The following is a 21,375-nucleotide window of genomic DNA, read 5'->3' on the forward strand; positions in this document are numbered from 1 at the left end:
GGCTTAAGCATGAGGACATGCTTGGTTTAAGTGTGGGGAGGTTGATAAACCCCATTTGTAGGATTTATCTTATGCTTCATTTAAGGGATTTTATGACCTTTTACCCACATTTATTCAATGAAATAGCATGGTTTTATAACTTCTCCTTTAATTGTGCTTAAGAGTGAAAACATGTTTTTTAGGTCTTAAAATAGCTAAATCTAATTCACCTTGATTCCATTAGATGCCTTGATATGTTTGTTAAGTGATTTGGTTTAGGAGGCAAAGATTGGATCAAGGAAATAAAGAAAGAAAGCATGAAAAGTTGGAGAACTCATGAAGAAATGAAAGAATCGGAAAGCTGTCAAGCCGACCTCTTCGCACTTAAACGACCATAACTTGAGCTACAGAGGTCCAAATGATGCGGTTCCAGTTGGGTTAGAAAGCTAACATCCGGGGCTTCGAAACGATATAAGATTTGTCATAGTTGCTATACGTATGGTGGCGCGCATGCGCATAGTACACGCACGCGCCGTTGTTGCCACCTGGTTCACTTAAAGCACAACGTGGCTAGCGATTTTAGAAGCCTTGTGGGCCCAATCCAACTCATTTCTGATGCTATTTAAGCCAAGGATTGAAGAGAGAATCAACATACTTTACATACTTTTAATCATTAGCTTAGTTTAGTAGTTAGAAGTAGTTTCTAGAGAGAGAAGCTCTCATTTCTCTCTAGGATTAGGATTAGGATTAGGTTTAGCTCTTAGATCTAGGTTTTAATCTTTGCTTTCTTCTACTTCTACCTTTCAATTCTTTGTTGTTATATTCATATCTCTTCCATTTTTTTGTTGCAATTTCCTTTATGTTGTTCTTGTGTTTTGTTGTAGATCTACTTTTGTTTCTTCTACTCTTTTTCAATTCAATCAAGGTAATTCATAATAAATGTGTTTCTTTCAATTGTTATTGTTAATTCATTGCAATAAATGTTGTTAGATTCTATTCATGTTGTCAATTTGCTTTGCTTTTCTTTTGTGCCTTCCAAGTGTTTGATGAAATGCTTGGTTGGATTTTAGTATAGATTTTGTTCCTCTTGGCTTTGGTAGAGTGATTAGTGACTCTTGAGTTATCTAATTCCTTTGTTGATTGATAATTAGAGATTGCTAATTGATTTGAATGCCTCTAAAGCTAGTCATTCCTTTAGGAGTTGATTAGGACTTGAGGAATCAAATTGATTCATCCACTTGACTTTCCTCCATAGTTAGAGGTTAACTAAGTGGGAGCAATGGACAATTTGTTATCACAATTGAAGAGGATAACTAGGATAGGACTTCTAGTTCTCATATCTTGCCAAGAGTTTTATTAGTTGTTAGTTTATTTTCTTTGCCATTTATATTTCTTGTCTAAAATCTCAAAAACCCCAAAACAACTCACAACCAATAACAAGACACTTTATTGTAAATCATAGGGAGAACGACCCGATGTTTAAATACTTCGGTTTATAGATTTTAGGGGTTTGTACTTGTGACAAACAAATTTTTGTATGAGAGGATTATTGTTGGTTTAGAGACTATACTTCAACGAGATTTCACTTGTGAAATTCTAAACCGTCAAAAATCCAATCATCACAATGATCACAAAAATATCGACCCTTATTCTCCACAACTTTTAGGCTATATTTATATGGTATACCGTATACTCTGAGTTTTATCAATTTAGTGTTTTCCTTAAAAATAGAATACAACTTGTAACAAAGTAATAACATGACAACAAATTACACACCATTTCTAATTACACTACATTGCTTCACATTTAGTAAAATCCCACTGAACTTTTTGGCATGGGATCACCATAATAAGTGAAACTTCATTTGCTCTAGGAAGTGATGTGTTATTTGTAATCACCAAGGTGTTCCAAAATCAACAGTGACAAATTTGACATTTTAGCATTAAACGTAAAAAACATGGTCATATAAAGAAGTTTACTGTTAAGAGGTGGAATAAAATTCATAACAAAGAACTGTTACCTAAACAGAGCATTAAATCCCACTTTTCGACAATTCTCCACAACGTTTTTAGGACAACTCTTACGCGAGGCGGTGCCAACATCAACAGACACTATACTAGCTAAAACCCAAGTGGAGCCTTCCTGCAACAACATGGACTCTCATCTTAATGACATTTAAAGGCAATGCAACGAAATCAGTGTTAATATAAAAATGTGGGAAATGAACTTAGATAAGTCATGTTCAAAACTTCTTCAATTGTATTGATTGGAAAGAAAACTCCCGAAAGTTCATCACTAACTGAATACTGAGGTTGGATCTCCGTATGATTAATTCGTTGCGAGCCAACGTCACCTTCTTTAATAGGCTAACTCGAAGTAATCCGATAAAAAAAAATTGTCACTAATATACAGTTGTGCCTAAACAGATATACAATCTTTCTCCCAAAAGTAACTTAACGTTCAGTTTTTACATACCGATTCTTGAATGCAACAACATCAGGGAAATCAGAGTTCAGAAATACTCTTGAGGCATAAAGATTATTCTGAACAGCAATCTGATTGAAGTACTGATTTGGCTTGAAGAGTTGAGCGATCAAAATCAGTAGCTCACCATCATCCTTATTGACAAACAGAGTTAACTTGCCAATCATTTCACCAAATATAGTGGACTTGATCTTGTTTTTCCTACTATATTGTAAAGCATACAACAATAAGAATAGCCACAACAGAAACAACTACTTAATGACACACCAATGAAACCAGCCAAATGACTTACTAAAGATCCTCCCAGTATAGTGTCATGCATTTACTTTCTTGACTTGATTTTGTAACCATTGGTCTAACATCCTCCTTTCCAACAACGTGACCAATGCAATCTATACCACAGTGGAGATAAAAACCAACAAAGACAGCATAAGTTATCCACAAACAAAATAACAAAACCAAATAAACCGCCAAATTATAAATCATTTGATCAATATATTACCTAGGAGGATGCTTTAATTTCCGTAAAGAGACGAATCGGAAAGGATTCAGTTGAAAGGTCTCACTAGAGAGAGCACTAACAGAAGTTTTCATGTAAAAACTCAGCTTGAACTTGTGTGTAATTGTCCTTACACCTTTTGAATTTGGCCGAACAATGAAATTTTTCATTGAGTAAATTTTAAACTCACGAACAACTGTCTTAAAGACCACCACATTTGTCTTTGGAATGGAGCAATGTATATGATCATCCCAAACAGGCACACATACAAACACACACAATTAACATGCATAAACTTCACAAATTAATATGATCAATTTTAAAATGAATAGTTGGATACACACCATTTCATCTTGGAACACCAACTCTAAGCTGCATACATCTGTGAGATTCCATGAACTAGGAATTTCGTACAAACGAACAACTCTAACAACCAAATTCTAAGCCAGTTTTGTTGCATTAATGTCTGCAACACGATCAACCTTTTGAGTAAAAGCATTTGTTAGAGCCATACGGAGGACAGGAAATAGTCTAATCTATATGGATGGTGAGATACTGGTTTCCAATATATAAAGACTATGTCAGGACAAGTTGTTATACTGATTTTAAATTTTGTAAAGTAGCGCCAAAATTAGATCATCGCTTAAACTAACGTACTAAATTTTTCAATCGACTAAAATATGTTGGGTAGTCCAATCAACCAATTAGAGCAAACTATCAGCGGTTAATCTTATCGTTTTGGGATTACTGATATTCTAACATATACCCTAAGCATAATAGATAAAAAAAAGTACATTAGAATTTTAAGAAAATATTGCTGTCTCTTTTCTTTTTTTATTAGACATAATGACTTTTCAATCTATTGTTTATTCTAATCATCTGATCAGAAGCTAATATTTTCACTTTTTTTCCACTAAATGATGGTTTTGAAAATCATTCACTTCCTACAACCCAGTGGACATTGGGAATTGCTGTCTCTTATATTTGTGCCAGAAAAAAAAAAGAAACTTGCAACAGTAGAAAAAAAAGATTTGTAATAACCAATCTATATATAGGATAGAATTGTAATTTTCATAATAATAAGGAAGGTGTCGATTGGAGAAGAGCGAAAAATAGTTGAAAAAATGGACAGGTGTTGGAGTCTGGTGTATGGTGTTACTGTTTTGCAACAAAGGGGAAATATGTCAATTGTCAAATCGAGAAGGGGGCCGATAAGATAGGGGCAATATAGTCAAAAAGGGTAGGAACGAGGGGCATTTAAGTCCCAAAAAAGCACAAGGGAGAGTGCCGTTGAGGGGCCATGCTGACGTGGCTAATACCCTTATAATCCTGCTGATTAAGAGTTAAATACAAAACACGTCACGTAAACCCATTCGCATTATAAACCCAAACACGGCATTCACATTTTCATTTATGAAAAAGGAACTCTCTTTATTTCTCAACTTTCTCTCTCTAAAAACTCCCAAACCAAAAAAACGAAGCTCCTCGAAGCTGAGTCCACTCGGCGCAACGTTTCCGTTTGAATCGTTTTGAATTTTCCGTTGTTACTGTTATTTCCTCTGAATTTTTACGTGGATATATATAATTGAATCGGTTCTTCGTTGTGATCTTTAATTGAATTCACCGTTCCTATCTTCTGTGTGGTGCGTTTCGTACAGTACGACGTCGTTGCCTTGCCTTCATCGCCGTCGTACTAAGGGTTTGATCGGTTTCTGCGTCGTCGTGTTTCCCAGAGATGGCTGCCGGAGTGGAGTTGCCGGAGGGGAGAGTCGTCGGCGGCGGAGGAATTGCGATGGAATTCCCGACCGGTGATGAAGATTCTTTCTCGTCGCCGACGAGGTTACCGAAGAGGCTGAGGCGAAGGCTCCTCGACACGGAGTGCAAGTCTCCGAGCACGGTGGAGGAAATCGAAGCCAAGCTTCGCGACGCTGATCTCCGTAGACAGGTGTCTTTACGATTCCATTTCTTAAACAGTATTTTGTTAGTTGGTGAGAAAGTTTAGGGACTTAAAATCGAAGTGATTTTTTCTTTTCCCTGTTTAGGCGTTTCTATTTTCTTGCCGTAAATATCACCACGTGTAATTTTTTCTCTCTTTCTTTTTTAAAGCCGGTTTCTGGAAGAAACATGGAACTTTTACTGAGATTACTATCTGATAATCTATTGGCAAATTGTTTTTCTTCTGGCGTTACATAATCCCAGTTTTTTTCTTTTTTTTTTGGCATCGATTTCAAGAAATTATTTTGATTAATTACGTCATGATTTTGGCTGGTTTCTTCCACGTCCTTGCTTTGTTTACAAGACTTTTATATGGTAGGTAAGAGAGCAGGAGGGTGTTTTTTATTCTGTTCGAATTTTGATTCGCACTCCTTGGTGGTACCTTTGCACATGGCTCTGACTTTCTGTGATAACTTTCGTGTTGGTTAGTTATACGAATTGCAAGCATTTAACTGATCGCTTTTTGAATTGGTTGGAATATGCTTTAGTATGTAGCATATATGGTTTCCCCATTTCATCGTTTAAATAGTTACTGACTGATTCTTCTCTTTATATGTTTTTCAATTTTTAAAATCCCCCTCTCCCTTTTTATATTTTTCCTGGGTCTCTCTATTTATTTAAATTTTCTTGACTGCAGAAATACTATGAGAAGCTCTCAAGCAAGGCACGTGCAAAGCCAAGAAGCCCCTCACGGTGTTCATCTCAGGATGAAGATCTTGGTCAACGACTGGAAGCAAAGCTGCAGGCTGCTGAACAGAAGAGGTGGGGTTACTTATGTTCAATTATTTTGAGTCTATTCTAAACTTTAAGTTCAATTAGTTGTAGCGCTGTGATTTTAAGTATTGTAAGAAAGGTTATTTTTGCTATCCTAGCTGGAGGCCAGTGTTGTCCTTGCCAATTATTTTGTATAATAACTAATTACTCAAATTGTTTTTCAAGCTATATATCATTTTTCCAGAGAAGTTTACTCCTCAAGAACTCGGTCAATGCTAGTTTTTTGAGTTAGAGATGAGGCACTTTTTCACATACATCTTCAATGTAATATAATATAGTTCTCAAAGTTTTGGCTTGTACTATTCTACTCATGAATAGTTAGATATTTAAAATGAGATGGTCACATTTAATATAAGATTCTTAGACTTTTTGTTCTGTTGATAAGTGAATTTTTTTTTTTACCAAAAAGATAGGAGACTCGAACCCGCAACCTCTTAGATGAGTATGGGGGACTATGCCATTTGAGTTATAACTCATTGGTTGTTGATAAGTGAAATTATATGAGTTCTAAAATTGGTTTTAATGCAGAAGAATTTTTTTTTTCCAATAATATTATTTGACTTAATTAACATAATTTACTGCTTTCCTTGACAGGTTGAGCATTTTGACAAAGGCCCAAATGCGCCTAGCAAGGCTAGATGAATTACGCCAAGCAGCAAAAACTGGAGTTAAAATCCGCTATGAGAGTGAACGCGCTAAACTTGGGACAAAAGTTGAATCACGTGTTCAGCAGGCAGAGGCTAATAGGATGCGTATCCTCAAGGCTCACAGACAGAGAAGGGCGTCTCTTAGAGAAAGATCTTCTCAGTCATTGATGAGAAGGATGGCTAGAGAGAACAAATATAAGGAGTGTGTACGTGCAGCAATTCACCAAAAACGAGCTGCTGCTGAAACAAAACGACTTGGATTGTTGGAAGCTGAGAAGAAAAAGGCACATGCTCGAGTCTCTCAGGTTAGACATGTGGCGAAGTCTGTATCCCACCAGCGTGAGATTGAGAGAAGGAAAAAGAAGGATGAATTGGAAAATCGATTACAAAGGGTACCATGATGACTTTTGAAGCTGTTGTTTTTCTATCTCTTTCATTCTCCATCTCAAAACTCTCACTTCTTCTTGTCTTTATCAGTGCTTGTTTTATGACTAAGACTAAGCTTCTGAATTTATACTGATCAGGCAAGAAAACAAAGAGCTGAATTTCTCAGGCATAGGGGAAGGGGTTATGGACGAGAGAACTGGGGTAGAATGCCACAACAAGCAGAATATCTTTCCAAAAAACTAGCAAGGTTATCCTCATTCAATATTTCTGTTTCCACTTCTTTACTTGGTTGTAGTCACTTTAGAGGAGGTCTGTGCTCAAAGCTATTATGTGTTTTCATAGGAATCATGTACTTAAAGTTCTGTTTATCTGTTGGATTGAATTTACACCCTTCTTAAAGCTGAAGTACAATGAATATTGGATTTTTTAAGCCTGACAGTATGTGGGACTTCACCTAACGTATGTCATTTATTTGCTTCTTCTTTAAGGTGCTGGAGGAGGTTCCTAAGACAGAAGAGAACAACCTTTGCCCTGGCAACAGCTTATGACTCATTGGGGATCAATGAGAAATCTGTCAAGTCAATGCCTTTTGAACAGCTTGCTCTTCTGATTGAATCATCTTCTACGCTTCAAACTGTCAAAACTTTACTTGATCGGATTGAAAGCCGCCTCAGAGTGTCCACAATGGTTTCTCCTGTCAATCGTTTTTTGAGCTTGGATAACATTGATCACCTTCTCAAGCGTGTTGCTACCCCTAAGAAAAGGCCTACACCCAGGAGTGCTGTGAGAAACAGGGAGGCAAAGAAAATAGATTCAGTCAAGGAGTCGAACAAGAGTTTAACTAGGTTATCAAGGTATCCAGTGAGAATTGTTCTTTGTGCTTACATGATATTGGGTCATCCAGATGCTGTCTTCAGTGGAATGGGAGAACGTGAGATTGCATTGGCCAAGTCTGCACAAGAGTTCATTCGGAAGTTTGAGCTGCTGGTTAAGATTATACTAGATGGACCAATACAGAGTTCTGATGAAGAGACTGACACAGCAATTGTAAAGCGCTGCACCTTCCGATCTCAGCTTGCTTCTTTTGATAAAGCATGGTGCTCGTACTTGAATTGTTTTGTCGTCTGGAAGGTTAGGGATGCTCAATCACTTGAGGAGGATTTGGTAAGAGCTGCATGCCAGCTTGAGGCTTCTATGATTCAAACTTGCAAGTTAACGTCAGATGGTGATGGTGTGCAACTTAGCCATGATATGAAAGCTGTTCGGCATCAGGTAATTCTCCATCTTGTTCTACTTGCTGAGTTTTTTTTTTTTTTTTGAATGTTTGCTGAATGGTGAGTTTGGTGAACTTCTGGTAATATTAACAAGGAGCATTAATGACTCTGGATACTGGATGCGACAGTGAAATATTGTCAGATGTGTACGGAGTTTGCTTATTTTGTTGAATAAATTTTACACACATTTTGCTTGCTCATTAGTCATTTGGATGATCTTTCAATATCCGGTTTTCTTCCTTTGATTGTTTTCTTATTTATTGCAATAAAGTAAGCATTACCTAATCTTATAGCTTTTTTACTGCAGGTCACTGAAGATCAAAAGCTGTTGAGAGAAAAGGTGCAGCACCTGAGTGGAGATGCTGGGGTTGAACGTATGGAATCTGCATTGTCTCAAACACGATCTAGATACTTCAGAGTGAAAGCCAACGGAAGACAAGTGAGGTCCGGAATAACTCCACCAACATCTCAAAGCCCAACACCTCTTTCTAATGTCGCTAGCTCAAGTGAAAGAAATACTTCAGATGTGGGAAATAACAGGCATAGCCGAGTAGTTCGCTCTCTTTTCAAGGAGAGTGACGCATCCCTTGGAGGGGCTAGCTTCTCAGCACCTAGAACCAATTCAGTCAGTCAGATGGACTCTCTGTCATCTGCAATGTCAATAACAGAGAATGAAATTATTGTAAATGAATTTCTTCATGAGAGTCACCGTAGCTTTGCTGATGGCTTTGACGTCTCTGATCACATTCAGAATAACATTGAGGTAAGTGCATCTTTTTGTCATGTTGCATTGTTGGGTCATTTTGGTTGGTGCTTTAGTTAAAGTCTTCAAAATTAAATTCTCTAATCTAAAATCCATCTTTTTATTTTTTTTCAAAATATAATTTATCAAAATTGCTTTCAACTGATGACATACATAAAATTCTGATTATTGATTCAAACATTTTTTAATTAATGTAGGGGAAAATAAAAGAGACAATGGAGAAGGCCTTTTGGGATGGTATCATGGAGTCTGTTAAGCAGGAAGAGCCCAATTATGATCGGATTGTGCAGCTTGTGGGAGAGGTTAGGGATGAGATTTGTGACATTGCTCCACAAAGCTGGAAGGAAGATATTTTTGCAGCAATTGATTTAGAAATTCTTTCTCAGGTAGCAGCATCATGTGATACTATTAAATGTGGCATTGACATATCTAACATTTAATTTAGTTCTCATTTTCTGATATATCTTCTTGTGTATCTCAAGGTGCTTACATCAGGTAACCTGGATATTGATTACCTTGGACAAATCCTCGAGTTTTCGCTATCCAACTTACGAAAGCTCTCGTCTCCAGCCAATGAGGAGATAATGAAGGCTACACACCAGAAATTATTTTCTGAGTTGAGAGAAATATGTCAATCAAGGGATGAGGCAAACAATTGTGTTATAGCCTTGATCAAGGGTTTGCGATTTGTCCTTGAACAGATTCAGGTGTGTTTGCCTATCTTTCCTCTACTTATTTCCTTCAATGAATTTATTGTTACTAGTGTGAGGAGTAGTTATAGAGACACATTTGAGCAGCTTGAGCTCAAACAAATGAAGAAACTGCACCAGCATGGATGCTTTCTAGCTTGTAAATATTTGTTTTATATTGTGACATATTAAATGTTTTTATGACAGATTCTTAAGAAAGAGATAAGCAAAGCACGTATAAAACTGATGGAGCCTTTGATTAAGGGGCCTGCTGGTCTGGACTACCTTAGAAATGCCTTCAGTAACAAATATGGATCTCCATCTGTAGCCAATACCTCTTTGCCATCAACAGTTAGATGGCTTTCATCTGTCTGGAATTGCAAAGATCGGGAGTGGGATGAACATGTGGGTTTCTGTTCAGCGTTGGGTGATAATTCTTCCCAAGAATGTCTTCCTCCCACTACACTCAGAACTGGGGGAAATGTTATGCTTAAAATAACTGGTAGTCAAACGGCATCCTCTCCTGATGTTAATGCTACAGGTACAATGTTGAGAAATCTTCTCTACCTCTAATTTCACTAATGCCTATTTTTGGTTGCCACTTGTATATAATTTGATTTGATTTTATCAGGTAACCAGCTGCCTGAATGCCAAGGAGAACCAGTTGATCTAGTTGTGAAGCTTGGTTTGCTAAAATTAGTTAGTGGAATATCTGGTTTGAAACAAGATGATCTACCGGAGACCTTATCTCTTAACTTGTCGAGGCTGAGATCCGTTCAGGCTCAAATTCAGAAGATTATTGTGATATCTACAAGGTAATTTAGTTACACCTTGACTGAATTAATGCTGGAGATAATGTTGTGTGATGTGTCTGACTTTAAATGGTATGTATGTATATTTACCAATATCTTATTTTGGAAATTGCAGCATTCTTATATGTCGCCAGATTCTCCTGAGTGAAAAAGCAGTATCTAGCTCTACAGATATGGAGAACATTGTAACTAAATGTGCTGAAAGACTTGTTGACCTCGTCGATAGCGTTGAGGATGCTGATGTTAAAGATCTTGTAGAAGTGATATGCAACTTGGGCACAGGTGAGGAAGATGCTGGAAAACTTGAGTCAAGGAAGGTGGTTGCTGGGAGGATGCTAGGCAAGAGCCTCCAAGCTGGGGATGCTGTGTTTGAGAGGGTGTTCAATGCTGTCTATTCAGCACTGCGTGGTACTGTGCTTGGCGGAAGCGGACCATGCGGCAGAAAATTAGCAGAGCTGGCCCTCCTCAAGGTTGGGGCTTGTGTTCTGACTGACAAAGTAGTGGAAGCTGCCGGTGTTTTGATTGTGGCAGCCAACATATCAGTTAGTGTTCATGGACCTTGGTACAAGCATTTGACTGATAGCATGTGAATGTAATTTAAGTACAAAAATAACACTGATAGCATGTGAATGTAATTTAAGTACAAAAATAACACTACTAATAATAATTATAGACACACATTTGTGTATATATCAGTGTGTTAAAAGTTGTCAGCTGCATGACCGGGAAAAGAAAAATGTTGTCAGCTGTTTATCCTAGGTTGCTGTAAAGATAAGTGATTGTTTGTAGTGAATTCTTTTGAATGTAACGAACAGATATGTAAATAGATATGTATCTATGGTGTAGATTTTAATTACTGGTAATTTGTTTATTTCGGAAGTTCTATTCCTGTGGTGGAATATTGTCTATATAATGAACTAGTTGTATTTCACCCGAAAGGGCACGACAAATTCCCTAGTTTATGACAATCGAGAGAGGAGGCATTTGTATAAGGAAAAGTATAGGGTACCAACATATTATTTGTCAATTTCTTGTCAACAATGATAATTATATTTTAAACACATATATAAAGAGATACATCCAAAAAATATATCTATAAAGACACTTCTATTAAACATAGTCATGAAAAAGACATTTTTATTAGACACATCTACAAAGACACTTTCATTAAATACAATTATAAATAAGAGTTGGCAGAAGTTGACAGAAATGCTGTTGGTAACGTAGCGGAGATTTGAATGAAACTATCAGCAGCATGGGCTGAAGAATCGAATGGTCAATTTATCTAGACTCTAAAACGACGTAAATAACTCTCAAGGGTAAATTTTGTATAGTGTTTTGGAGTGTTTGAGAATGTTCTAGATAGTTCCAGAACGGTCTAGAATGTTCTAAAAAGTCCTGAAATATTCTAGAAAGTTCTAAAAGACTTTGGAATGTCATAGAATAATCTAAAAGAATGTGGATGTATATAGAAGTATGAATAGTAGTATGGAATAATCTAGAAATATTTGGAGAAATGTGGTAGAATAGATATGTGTAGTGAAGGTTCTAAATGATCAATTTGAACTGTTGATTTGATTTAATCCTAACTGATGACTATAAATAGGGGTGAGAGTTAAGGTTTGGGTGTGTGAGTCATTTGTAACAAATACTTGAACAATAAAGTATTCTTTCCACAAAAGTTTTTTTTTTCTTGAGTTTTCTTGTATTTTTAGCTTTCTTGCTAAATTTTAAGATTTATGCTAACTTGATCTTAACTTTTGTATTTTTAGCTTTCTTGCTAAATTTTAAGATTTATGCTAACTTGATCTTAACTTAAGAGGTTGAGTAAATCCAAATACTAACACAGTAACGTTGGAATGTGACAATGCTCTTGTATATTAATGCATAACTAAGAATAAATTACCATTTGAAATCCATTAGGATACTCTTAGCATACAAAAGCTATCTTCCGTGGTTATAATTGTCGTTTTATTCTTACATTAGTACATTTGTTAGCGTTTATATTTTTCATGAATACAAATAGTCATTTATTCGCATAACTAAATATTAAAACTAAATTCATAAATAACCAAATATAATACACTTGAATAGAATGCCTACCAATTAAAATTACCAAATAAATATAATTATTAAAAGCAATTGACTATATAAGACCAGCATATGTTTGTTCCACCATTAAATATAAGGACTTTCTCTTAAATTTATTCCTCATCAATTAACTTAAGATACAGGGCGCCTATTCCGAAGAAATAAAATTGACAATTTGTAATTGTGACCAATAATACATATTAACAATTCGTCAACGGCATTACTCAAAATGCCGTGTTGTCCCAGAATACACTATTGATGGCCATGACAGAGTGAGAAGCTATATACAATTTCCTCTTAATTTTAAGGTTGGCACCAACCACCAAGTGTTCAAGAAAAAGCCCTTAATAAATAATAATACAATTTCAAGATGGTGTCCATTGAGGCAGTACTCTTCCATTAGCATTCCTACTGTTTATTCTATTTAGTGCTTCATTTTCTATATTGTCAAAATCTAGGTCCTCATCAAGACATCCATAGTAATTATCTTCCTCTTCAGAATGGTATATCTCAGCTTTTTTATTATTTCTCTGCACTGTCCTTTTCTTTGTGCGACCAGTACTTTTAGTCAACTCATCATCATCCTCAAGATTTCTATCTAGGCCTCCATTTGCATCTCGTCTCCTTTTTGCAGAATCAGCACTGCCATTGCTGCTTTTATCCAACTTGTAATACTCATTAATAGTATTTTCAATGGTTTTCAGTATCTGATCACCATAATTGCTTACCTTGGCCCTGTGTTAAACAGAAACATCTGTGAATGCCGACTCAGTTAACCAGTACATTTGATTAATTTGTAGAATGAACTTACTTGCTCATGCCATTGAGTTCAAGGAGTTCTTCCTTTGTTCTTGGTACTTTCTTGCTCATCAGCTGCAACAGAGAATTACTATATAACAGAAACAGCAGCTCATCAGATGCTTAGCATTCAAAGACAAAATTTCAATTGAATTAAATTATTCATAATCCATACTGCACAAGATTAAATGAGCTCTATACAGAGAAGTTGTATAACTAACCAGAATACGTGGTGAGCCAAGACATCGTCTCCAGCTTCACCAAGAATAGTTGCCCGCAGCAACCGCAATGCTGAGTATAACTTTGCTGAAAGATTCTGAAATAAAGTTCTATCAAAGACAATTCAAGACAGATTAGAAAATTGAACAAAAAGAACCATAAAGAAAACCCATTATATACCATGTCAACTTGAGTTTGGGGCTGAGCAGGAGTATCAATTTGATGACTATTTTGTTTTCCAGATGTCAGAGATCCTTTAGCTGGAGTGAACTCGAACTTCGCTAATTTTGATGCTTTTATGGACGATGGGAACCTACAACATTTCAGGATGCTATTAAGTAAGAATATAATACTGAGAAAGAGTGTGTTGTAGATGTTAAAAATGAGGCTAGAGAATGTTGAGACAAGAATTCAAAGTAACTTCAATGTATCAAGCTAACAATATCTGAGCGCTAACTGACAAATTCAATCAAGAAATAGCTTCATGAGATCGGCAAACCTCAGTATAATTCTCTGGCCCCCGAGCAACAGGTTGCGGACCTTGGGGTCATTTACCTGCAAAACAATTCAACCCATTGGACAGCTTACTATTATTTAGTCTAACTATGAAGGCTGCAACAACAGCTATAGAAGCACAACAAGCACATAAGAAACTTCTGAAAATAAATTGCAGGATTCAAACATAGACTATTTCTTTCAATACCTTCAATATTGATGATACTGATCCATAAAAATCACTTTTTTTAACCTCCTCCACAAGAAAATCCTCTACAACAAGATGATGCAATACTCGAGAAGCCTCACCCTTAGCTAGATGCTTCCCAGCACTATGAAGGCTCAAAGTATCATGACGGTGTTTCTTGACCTGATTTTAACATTAAAAGTATATAACTAGAGGACATATTTAATGGATAAATAGGGCAAGAAAATATTTGTAACAGTAAAGAGAGGAGAAATAAAACAAGTTATCTTAGTGGCATACCAACTGGCTTAAGGATCCACGATAGACTTCTAATATATGTGATGATGAGACCTTCTGCCCAGTTAGCTTAACCAGTTCAACCTAAAAAGAGGCAATCAAACGAACTGAGAAATAGTGAACTAAAGTCTCTATCTCAAATATTGGAAGTTTGAAACTAACATAATTCCTTAAACTGGAAGGATGAAAACAGTATATTTTATAGAAAGAAGATGCTTTCAAACCAATTGCTTTGCAATCTCGGTGACATCTTTCTCAATAAAACTTGTGTTCTTCAAACAATTATCACATGTTTTCTGACATGTTGAAGAATCAAACTTCTCCCCAAAATGAGCAAGCTGCAGAAGACGCCTACAATCAACGTCATTTTCGCAATAACTGACCTGAGACAGTTGAAGGAAAACATATTGTAAAATCAACAATAAAAAGGGTGACAATATAGCAACAGCCAATATAGAAACTTCAACCAGCCTTTTGTTATCCCATTTAAGAAAGAATTACCATTCGCAAAAGGTTTTCAGTGTTTGTTTCCAATATCCTTCCTGAATTTGTCATATTTGAGCGACTGTATCCATATGTCATTGAACTTTGCTCTATTGCTCCTTGACTTATCATATGCTTAACTCGAATCTATAAATAAATTATATACAGCTAGATATCAGCAGTGAAAACACCAACAAAATGGGGAGATCTGGATATCAATTATTACTTATTTCAAATAACTTGCCACTAATATAAATTCTGAATGATCTTCCAATTCCATACAATTTACTATTCAATTATCTGATACTAACATAATCACTGTAGCTGTAATATAATATACAGGAAGAACGTAGACCATCTCTACCAGCTCGTCCACATTCCTTGAAAGATGATGAAAAGCAAGAAGACATGTTAGCAAACAGAAACAGATTCAGAAACTATGCCAAAATAATATTTTAATTGTCTGCGCTATCTGCCATACCTGATGATAACCTTCAATAGATTTTGGAAGGGAATGATGGATTATGAAGCGAACATCAGGCTTGTTAATACCTGAAATTTTAACTTTAAATTATGATTCTACTCAAGCAAATCAATGCAATAACTAGTATCTGAGAAGCATATTTTACCCATTCCAAATGCCACAGTAGCACAAATTATATTGATCTCATCTTTACTCCACTGCTTTTGAACAAAGGCACGTTGAGCAGGATCCATGTTACCATGATAAAATGCACACTTATGTCCAAACTCCTGGACAATAAACATAACTAGATAATGTATTTGCAAACATTCAACTAGATGTTGACTTCTAGTTTTACTTTGTTTATAGAAAATATAAAACGAGTCCAATTATGGTTTATCATGTAGCCATAACATCATCATCCAGAAAGAATAATAAACAAACAATAAGCATGACAGAGAAGAAAAATGGAAGAGAAGCAACAATACAGGTGCAGTCAGATGACCAACCTGCAACTTTTCAGCAACCTTTTCACAGTCCATTCGAGAAAGGCAATATATAATGCCACACTCATCAAAATGGTTTTCCCTAATGAATTTGTCAACGTCTTCCAAACACTTTTTGGTCTTGGGAAGGACAGAATACCTGCAACATTCAAAATGAGTAATGATTCATACTTTCAAATTCTAGTAAGAAGTAGGTCTCCATTTGACAAACCTTAAGTTTGGGCGATTAAAACTCTGCCGGAAAATAATGCAGTTAACAAGTCCTAATGCTTGCACAACGTCCTCTTTGACACTAGCTGTTGCAGTAGCTGTTAAAGCTAAAACAGGAGTATTTGGGAATTTCTGTTTCAATATGCCAAGTCCCTGTGCAAGTCACAACATCGATTAAAATTTATATGATATATCATGCAACATCAATTTGAAAGGTAAAATTAGCTCCAACCTGATAATCTGGTCTAAAATCATGCCCCCATTGACTCACACAGTGAGCCTCATCAATTACAATTCTTGCAAGCAATTCTCGAGCATGTAAACTCTCCAGGTTTCGTAAAAGTACGTCACTTCTGCAGTCACATTAAAAACTAAAGAACTTCATCGAAAATCGAAAATGAAGAATATGCTTCTCAATTAAAAAGCAATATTTGCTTATCAAGAAAAAATAAATAAATTTAAGGGGGTGGGAGAGCATAATGGCACTCACTTGGCAATCTTTTCTGGTGTTACATACAACAACTTATAATTACAATATTCGGAATTAAGTTCTCTAAAGATCTCTTGCTGTTCAGTCCATTCCATATTAGCACTTAAGTAAGCAGCGGATATATTTGCCTATATGGCAAGTAAAAAGGAGAATGTAAGCATATATCTATCAGAAAAACACAATAAAAAATGGAATACGTTAATAGAAAATTAGCAATACCTGTAGTAGATGCATAATTTGATCTTGAATAAGGGACACAAGGGGAGAAATTACTAATGTTATGCCAGGACAGATAAGAGCTGGCAGCTGCGAACAAGACCATCTAAAGTTGTAAGTTAATAAGAACAAAATGGAAGTATATAAAATAACGGAAATTCATATTGTATAGCATCACTTTGACTGAGCCATTTGACACAAGTGATATTGTATATTTGTCATACAATATGTTATAGACACTGTACCAAATAAATTAAATTGTAATTGAAAATTATAAAAAGAATCTATCATTAAAAGGTATCCGCAGTCTACTTGAAAAAGCCATAAGTCAAAAGGTCACTTGATAAATTGTAAGTACCTGATAGGTCAGACTTTTTCCTCCACCAGTGGGCATCAAAACAAAAACATCACATCCACTCATTGTGGCATTAATGATCTCTCTTTGATTGGGGCGGAATGAGTGATTTCCAAAAACTTTTTTATTATTAACCTGAACATAAAAGGAAAATTATAATGATGATACCTATAAAGGTATATGCAGTGGGAACAGGAAATGAAGCAGTTAAACACCTCCAACTGTTTTGTCCAAGGAAAATCCTTACTGCTCCAGCGCTTGTCTCCAGAACCTTCAATGTAATTTACTTCAATAATCTTTGGGATGAAAGCTTCCCTCGACACTGGACCTGATGACACGCCATATGTATCTGCACAAGGGAATGAAAGAGACTGGAACAATGACCCACATGTCCCATTACCCACATAATCCTGAGATTCATATGTCTTTGTTGCATTACTGTGGAGAGTCTGCTGAGGAGTTTCATATACAAATGATGTAGGTGCTGTGGATGCAAACAAATTTGACTTTTTCCTGTCCTCAAGATTATTGGAATGAATATATTTTTCAAGCTGCTGAATTTTCATATTCAGCTGTGACCTAGCATCAGCAAGTAGAACAAGTTACAAATGATACAGGTTTTGAAAATTTTCCTTATGTTTGCATCATTGTATATTGAGAATGAAAATGTCATAAGCAGGAAATAATCCCAAGTGGGAGAGGAAGTCACACCTATCTTGCCGAAGCTTTGCCAACTGCAAAGAAGTAAGGTTGTCAACATTGTCAAGTAGTTCATTAGAAATAGCAATCAGATTATCCTTAAATTCCTGCAAATGACTTGTTGCTTCAGGACAAAGCCCTAACTGCATGGAACATTCAGGATTAGGCATAATGATCTGACAAATAAAAATGAGATACTCATTAAAGAACAAATTTCCAGTGGATACCTTGTAACCATGATTGCAATCTATACACAGTTCTGGTGGCAAACAGCTACCCCCCTCTCTAGCAAAATTATTTGTATCTGCAGTTGGTGTAATATGAGGGAATTTGGAAATTGGAGGTTTGGGTGTGGAAGATGACTGATAGTTCTCCACTATTTGATCAATATCAATGGTCTAAAAGACAAACATAGCAGCACATAAATGAAGTGAGAATTCAGCATCTATATGTTGGGGAACAGCAAAGATAAATTTAATTAATGGACTGAGGGGAAAACACTGAAAGAAAAGGAAACAACGCAGCAAGAAAACCTACAAAAGAGAATAAAATCTGGACCACAAAACCATTAGAACTGTCTAACCTCCTAACTAGTTTCCACTTGGAAAGAAAAAATTGTATAGACTATATCAAATAAAATTCATTGGTAAAGTAGTTGACAGTTAAAGTAACTCAAATTGAACCTCTACATGCAATTAATAACATTAGTAAGACATTCAATATTGTAGTTTTCCTTCTACCAAGTTAAAATCAATCCTGTCAATAGCCAAAAATAAAAAATAAAAATCAACCATGTCAAAACACAATGGTATTTCATACTGTTAGACATACAAGCTTTGTTAGAAAATAATAATAATTAAACTTGTTTAGATCAACTAGACTGGCTTACTATATTACCTCAAGTATGTCATCATCATCAATGTCAACAACCATGCCTGTTGATGCCTCGTTGATTTGGCCAGCATGCTTGATATGCTTGTTCACTGAACTGTCCAAAACTTGTGAATTATGATTAGTAACAATTGGAGTTGTGGTAACATCAGGAGGCTTAAGCTTATCATTCTCATGGGTCCTTTGTAAGGGGTTCATTCGCCTGTCTTCATGGTGCCGAGGAGTAACTTGAACAGTTTTTCCAGGTTGGGGATAGCTCCTGCTAGAATTCTGGAGACTTGAAAGAGCAAGCCAAGCCTGTCAAGATTTGTTTGAACTGATGTCACTGCTGAATTATATAAATATCAGATGCAAAAACTGTATATGGGTTCTAAGTCTAAACAAAAGATAGTCAAATCCAGGTTCAGTCCAAGTAATCTGAAAGGACTGCTAAGGTTATCATAGCATTCATTACAATTATACCTTCTCAACTTGTGCCCTCTGTGAAGTCTGAATATTTGGATTCTGATTGATTACAAACCTGAAAGAATTAAAAGGTGTTAGAGAGCAAGTTGAAAGCGTAGTCAAATTTGGACGTCAGACCAGTGATCTACCAAGTTCCATAGTAATAGGAATGTTACAGCTGATGAAAGAAACAGGGAAATATTCACCAAACTATGTCTGTGTTGATTAAGAAGTGGATGAAAAACAACTTATACCAAGATAATAACTCTGAACTGAAGCAAATGAAATGCCTCTCTCTCTCTCTCTCTCTCTCTCCAAGCAGAACCGTATATTCACATTCACATAAGCTATAATGAAGCCTCCGTTCCTAATTATTGTAGGTAAAATCCTACGATCCGTTGTCTAGGAACTAGAAATTACATCAAGTTATTATATTTGTACCAAAATAAGATGGAAAATGTCTGTTGCAACAAGAGGATTACCTCCCATCCGTTGGTTCTCCATTTTGAGGCTTCTGTGTTGGCAAAGAGAATAGGAAATTGGAGCTCAAGAACTTGAGCTGGCAGGAAAAGTTTTGATGTGCTTCGGCATGTTGCGACCAATTGACACTTGGCTTTTTACCTTGACAATGAAGACCACCCGCAGAATTTGATTGGCTGTGAATGTTTTAAACTCAAACATTGTTAATGACTAACTACAAAATGATGAATCAAGCATATTGAAAGGGTGAGAAAAGTAAGTAGAAATTACAATTGCTTCATTTGAGTTATAGAACACATTCTGTTGGTAGTTTGTTGAGCGTCCATTGGAACATCATTAGAACTGGAAACGGAGAGCACGAAGCTGAAATGACATAAACACAAATAACAGAGGATAATGTCATTGCAGTAGAAACACCATTCTGTATTGAAAAGATAAAGTGTAGTAATGCAGGTTTGGGCGAGTGGAATATGAAAACCCTAGAAATAAACAGAGAGGAGAGAGAGAGAGAGCGATTGAGAAGAGAAATGAACCGAATGCAAGCGGGGAAGTGATGAAGCTGAGCTCAAGTGATGTTTGTGAGACGAATGAAGAGATGAGATCGGCGAATCCCAGCGGCAACAGCCACAGGCGGAGGAAAAGGGAAAGGGAGAAAGAGATGGCGCTGCTCGAATTGTAGCCCGCCGGTTCAGCGTTGGCGGGATTTTCTATTTCATTATTTTTAAAACATCCATTTGTACTAGTAGAAAAGCACATCCATAATTCATTTCAATATAAATACACATTTATTTTAAAACAAAATATACCTATTTATTCTTATTTTTATGTGTATCATTTTAATACAAAATATATTTATCCTTAGGATTAAGTACAATTTTAGTCGCCAATGAATAATAGCTTAAATGGCATAGTCTTCCCATACTCAATTAAAAGGTTGCGGGTTCGAGTCTCTTATCTTTGGTAAAAGGGAAAAAAAGTACAATTTTAGTCTCTAAGGTATAAGTCAAATATTTTTTTCATTTTTAACTTTTTTTACATGCAAAATTATCCCTAAGGTTTAAAATCAAGTTTTAAAAATATTCTTTTTACTTAAATATTAAAATTTTGGGACAAATTATTCATAACAAAAATTATAAAATAAAAAAATAAGAGAAAGAAAGTGTTTCTATTCCAGAAAATGAGAAGGAAAGAAGAAAAAGAAAAAAAAAAAGATAAAAGAAAAAGAAGCTGTCTACGATTCACCTTTTTCTTGGCATCCGTCGCCACCTCCATACAATTTTGGTCCCTAGGTAAGGACGATATTAAAACCAGGTTAGATCTTAGGATCGATTTTATATGCAAAAAAAAAGTTCGGGACGAAAAAAAATTCAGTTTATACCTTAGTGACTAAAATTATACTTAACTCTTTATTTTTATAATCATGCTAGGTAACCAAAAAAGCAATAATGAATTATTAGTTGGACTACAAACAACTTAAAAAAAATTAAAATCAATTGAAAAAAAATATCTAAAATCTAAAGAAAAAAAGAAACATCCAAACAAAAAATTCTAAAATATAACCAAACAAATATTTAAAACTAAATAAAAATAAACATCTAAAATTATTATAAAAAAAATAATCAAAACCTAATAAAAAATATCCGAAACATAACAAAAAAAACATATGAAATTATTATAAAATAACTTTTAAAACTTAACTAAAAAATGTTCAAAAATTTGAATACAATAAAAACTATTTTAATTAGGGT

At 35.5% G+C, this 21,375-nt stretch overlaps 2 protein-coding genes across 3 annotated transcripts; one reads left to right on the forward strand and one right to left on the reverse strand.

Moving 5' to 3' along the window:
• Positions 1-4,361: 4,361 nt before the first annotated feature.
• LOC130976911 (uncharacterized) lies at positions 4,362-11,174 on the forward strand. Of its 2 annotated transcripts, none has more exons than XM_057901862.1 (11): positions 4,362-4,907; positions 5,595-5,719; positions 6,326-6,770; positions 6,903-7,012; positions 7,254-8,037; positions 8,347-8,802; positions 9,000-9,188; positions 9,285-9,509; positions 9,699-10,032; positions 10,123-10,306; positions 10,419-11,174. In XM_057901862.1, the coding sequence occupies exons 1-11, from the start codon at positions 4,698-4,700 to the stop codon at positions 10,891-10,893; spliced, it is 3,537 nt and encodes a 1,178-aa protein (XP_057757845.1). In that variant the 5' UTR covers positions 4,362-4,697; the 3' UTR covers positions 10,894-11,174. The 2 variants fall into 2 exon arrangements, with proteins under 2 accessions (XP_057757845.1, XP_057757846.1); XM_057901863.1 differs by having other exon boundaries at positions 6,326-6,683.
• Positions 11,175-12,585: 1,411 nt separating this feature from the next.
• LOC130976344 (ATP-dependent DNA helicase Q-like 4A) lies at positions 12,586-20,299 on the reverse strand. Its single transcript, XM_057901192.1, has 26 exons — positions 20,161-20,299; positions 19,898-19,990; positions 19,630-19,803; positions 19,166-19,223; positions 18,710-19,000; positions 18,040-18,210; positions 17,825-17,955; positions 17,329-17,692; positions 17,117-17,248; positions 16,762-16,848; positions 16,543-16,670; positions 16,285-16,405; positions 16,054-16,205; positions 15,846-15,981; positions 15,503-15,626; positions 15,355-15,425; positions 15,185-15,253; positions 14,892-15,020; positions 14,615-14,773; positions 14,394-14,474; positions 14,115-14,276; positions 13,911-13,966; positions 13,592-13,724; positions 13,414-13,508; positions 13,206-13,283; positions 12,586-13,129 (listed from the first exon to the last, which is right to left on the reverse strand). The coding sequence occupies exons 2-26, from the start codon at positions 19,951-19,953 to the stop codon at positions 12,760-12,762; spliced, it is 3,528 nt and encodes a 1,175-aa protein (XP_057757175.1). The 5' UTR covers positions 19,954-19,990; positions 20,161-20,299; the 3' UTR covers positions 12,586-12,759.
• Positions 20,300-21,375: the final 1,076 nt, after the last annotated feature.

This window comes from Arachis stenosperma, chromosome 4, assembly GCF_014773155.1.
Source record: "Arachis stenosperma cultivar V10309 chromosome 4, arast.V10309.gnm1.PFL2, whole genome shotgun sequence".
NCBI lineage: Eukaryota > Viridiplantae > Streptophyta > Magnoliopsida > Fabales > Fabaceae > Arachis > Arachis stenosperma.

Bases quoted from the DNA above. Each gene is read 5' to 3' on its own strand.
- LOC130976911 (XM_057901862.1), top strand. From the start codon at position 4,698: ATGGCTGCCGGAGTGGAGTTGCCGGAGGGGAGAGTCGTCGGCGGCGGA. The intron at 4,908-5,594 runs GTGTCTTTACGA...TCTTGACTGCAG, and splicing joins ACGCTGATCTCCGTAGACAG to AAATACTATGAGAAGCTCTC. The intron at 9,510-9,698 runs GTGTGTTTGCCT...TTTTTATGACAG, and splicing joins TTGTCCTTGAACAGATTCAG to ATTCTTAAGAAAGAGATAAG.
- LOC130976344 (XM_057901192.1), bottom strand. From the start codon at position 19,953: ATGGACGCTCAACAAACTACCAACAGAATGTGTTCTATAACTCAAATG. The intron at 15,627-15,845 runs GTTGGTCATCTG...TTTATTGTCCAG, and splicing joins AGGTTGCTGAAAAGTTGCAG to GAGTTTGGACATAAGTGTGC. The intron at 15,021-15,184 runs GTTAGTATCAGA...ATTTATTTATAG, and splicing joins ATTACAGCTACAGTGATTAT to ATTCGAGTTAAGCATATGAT.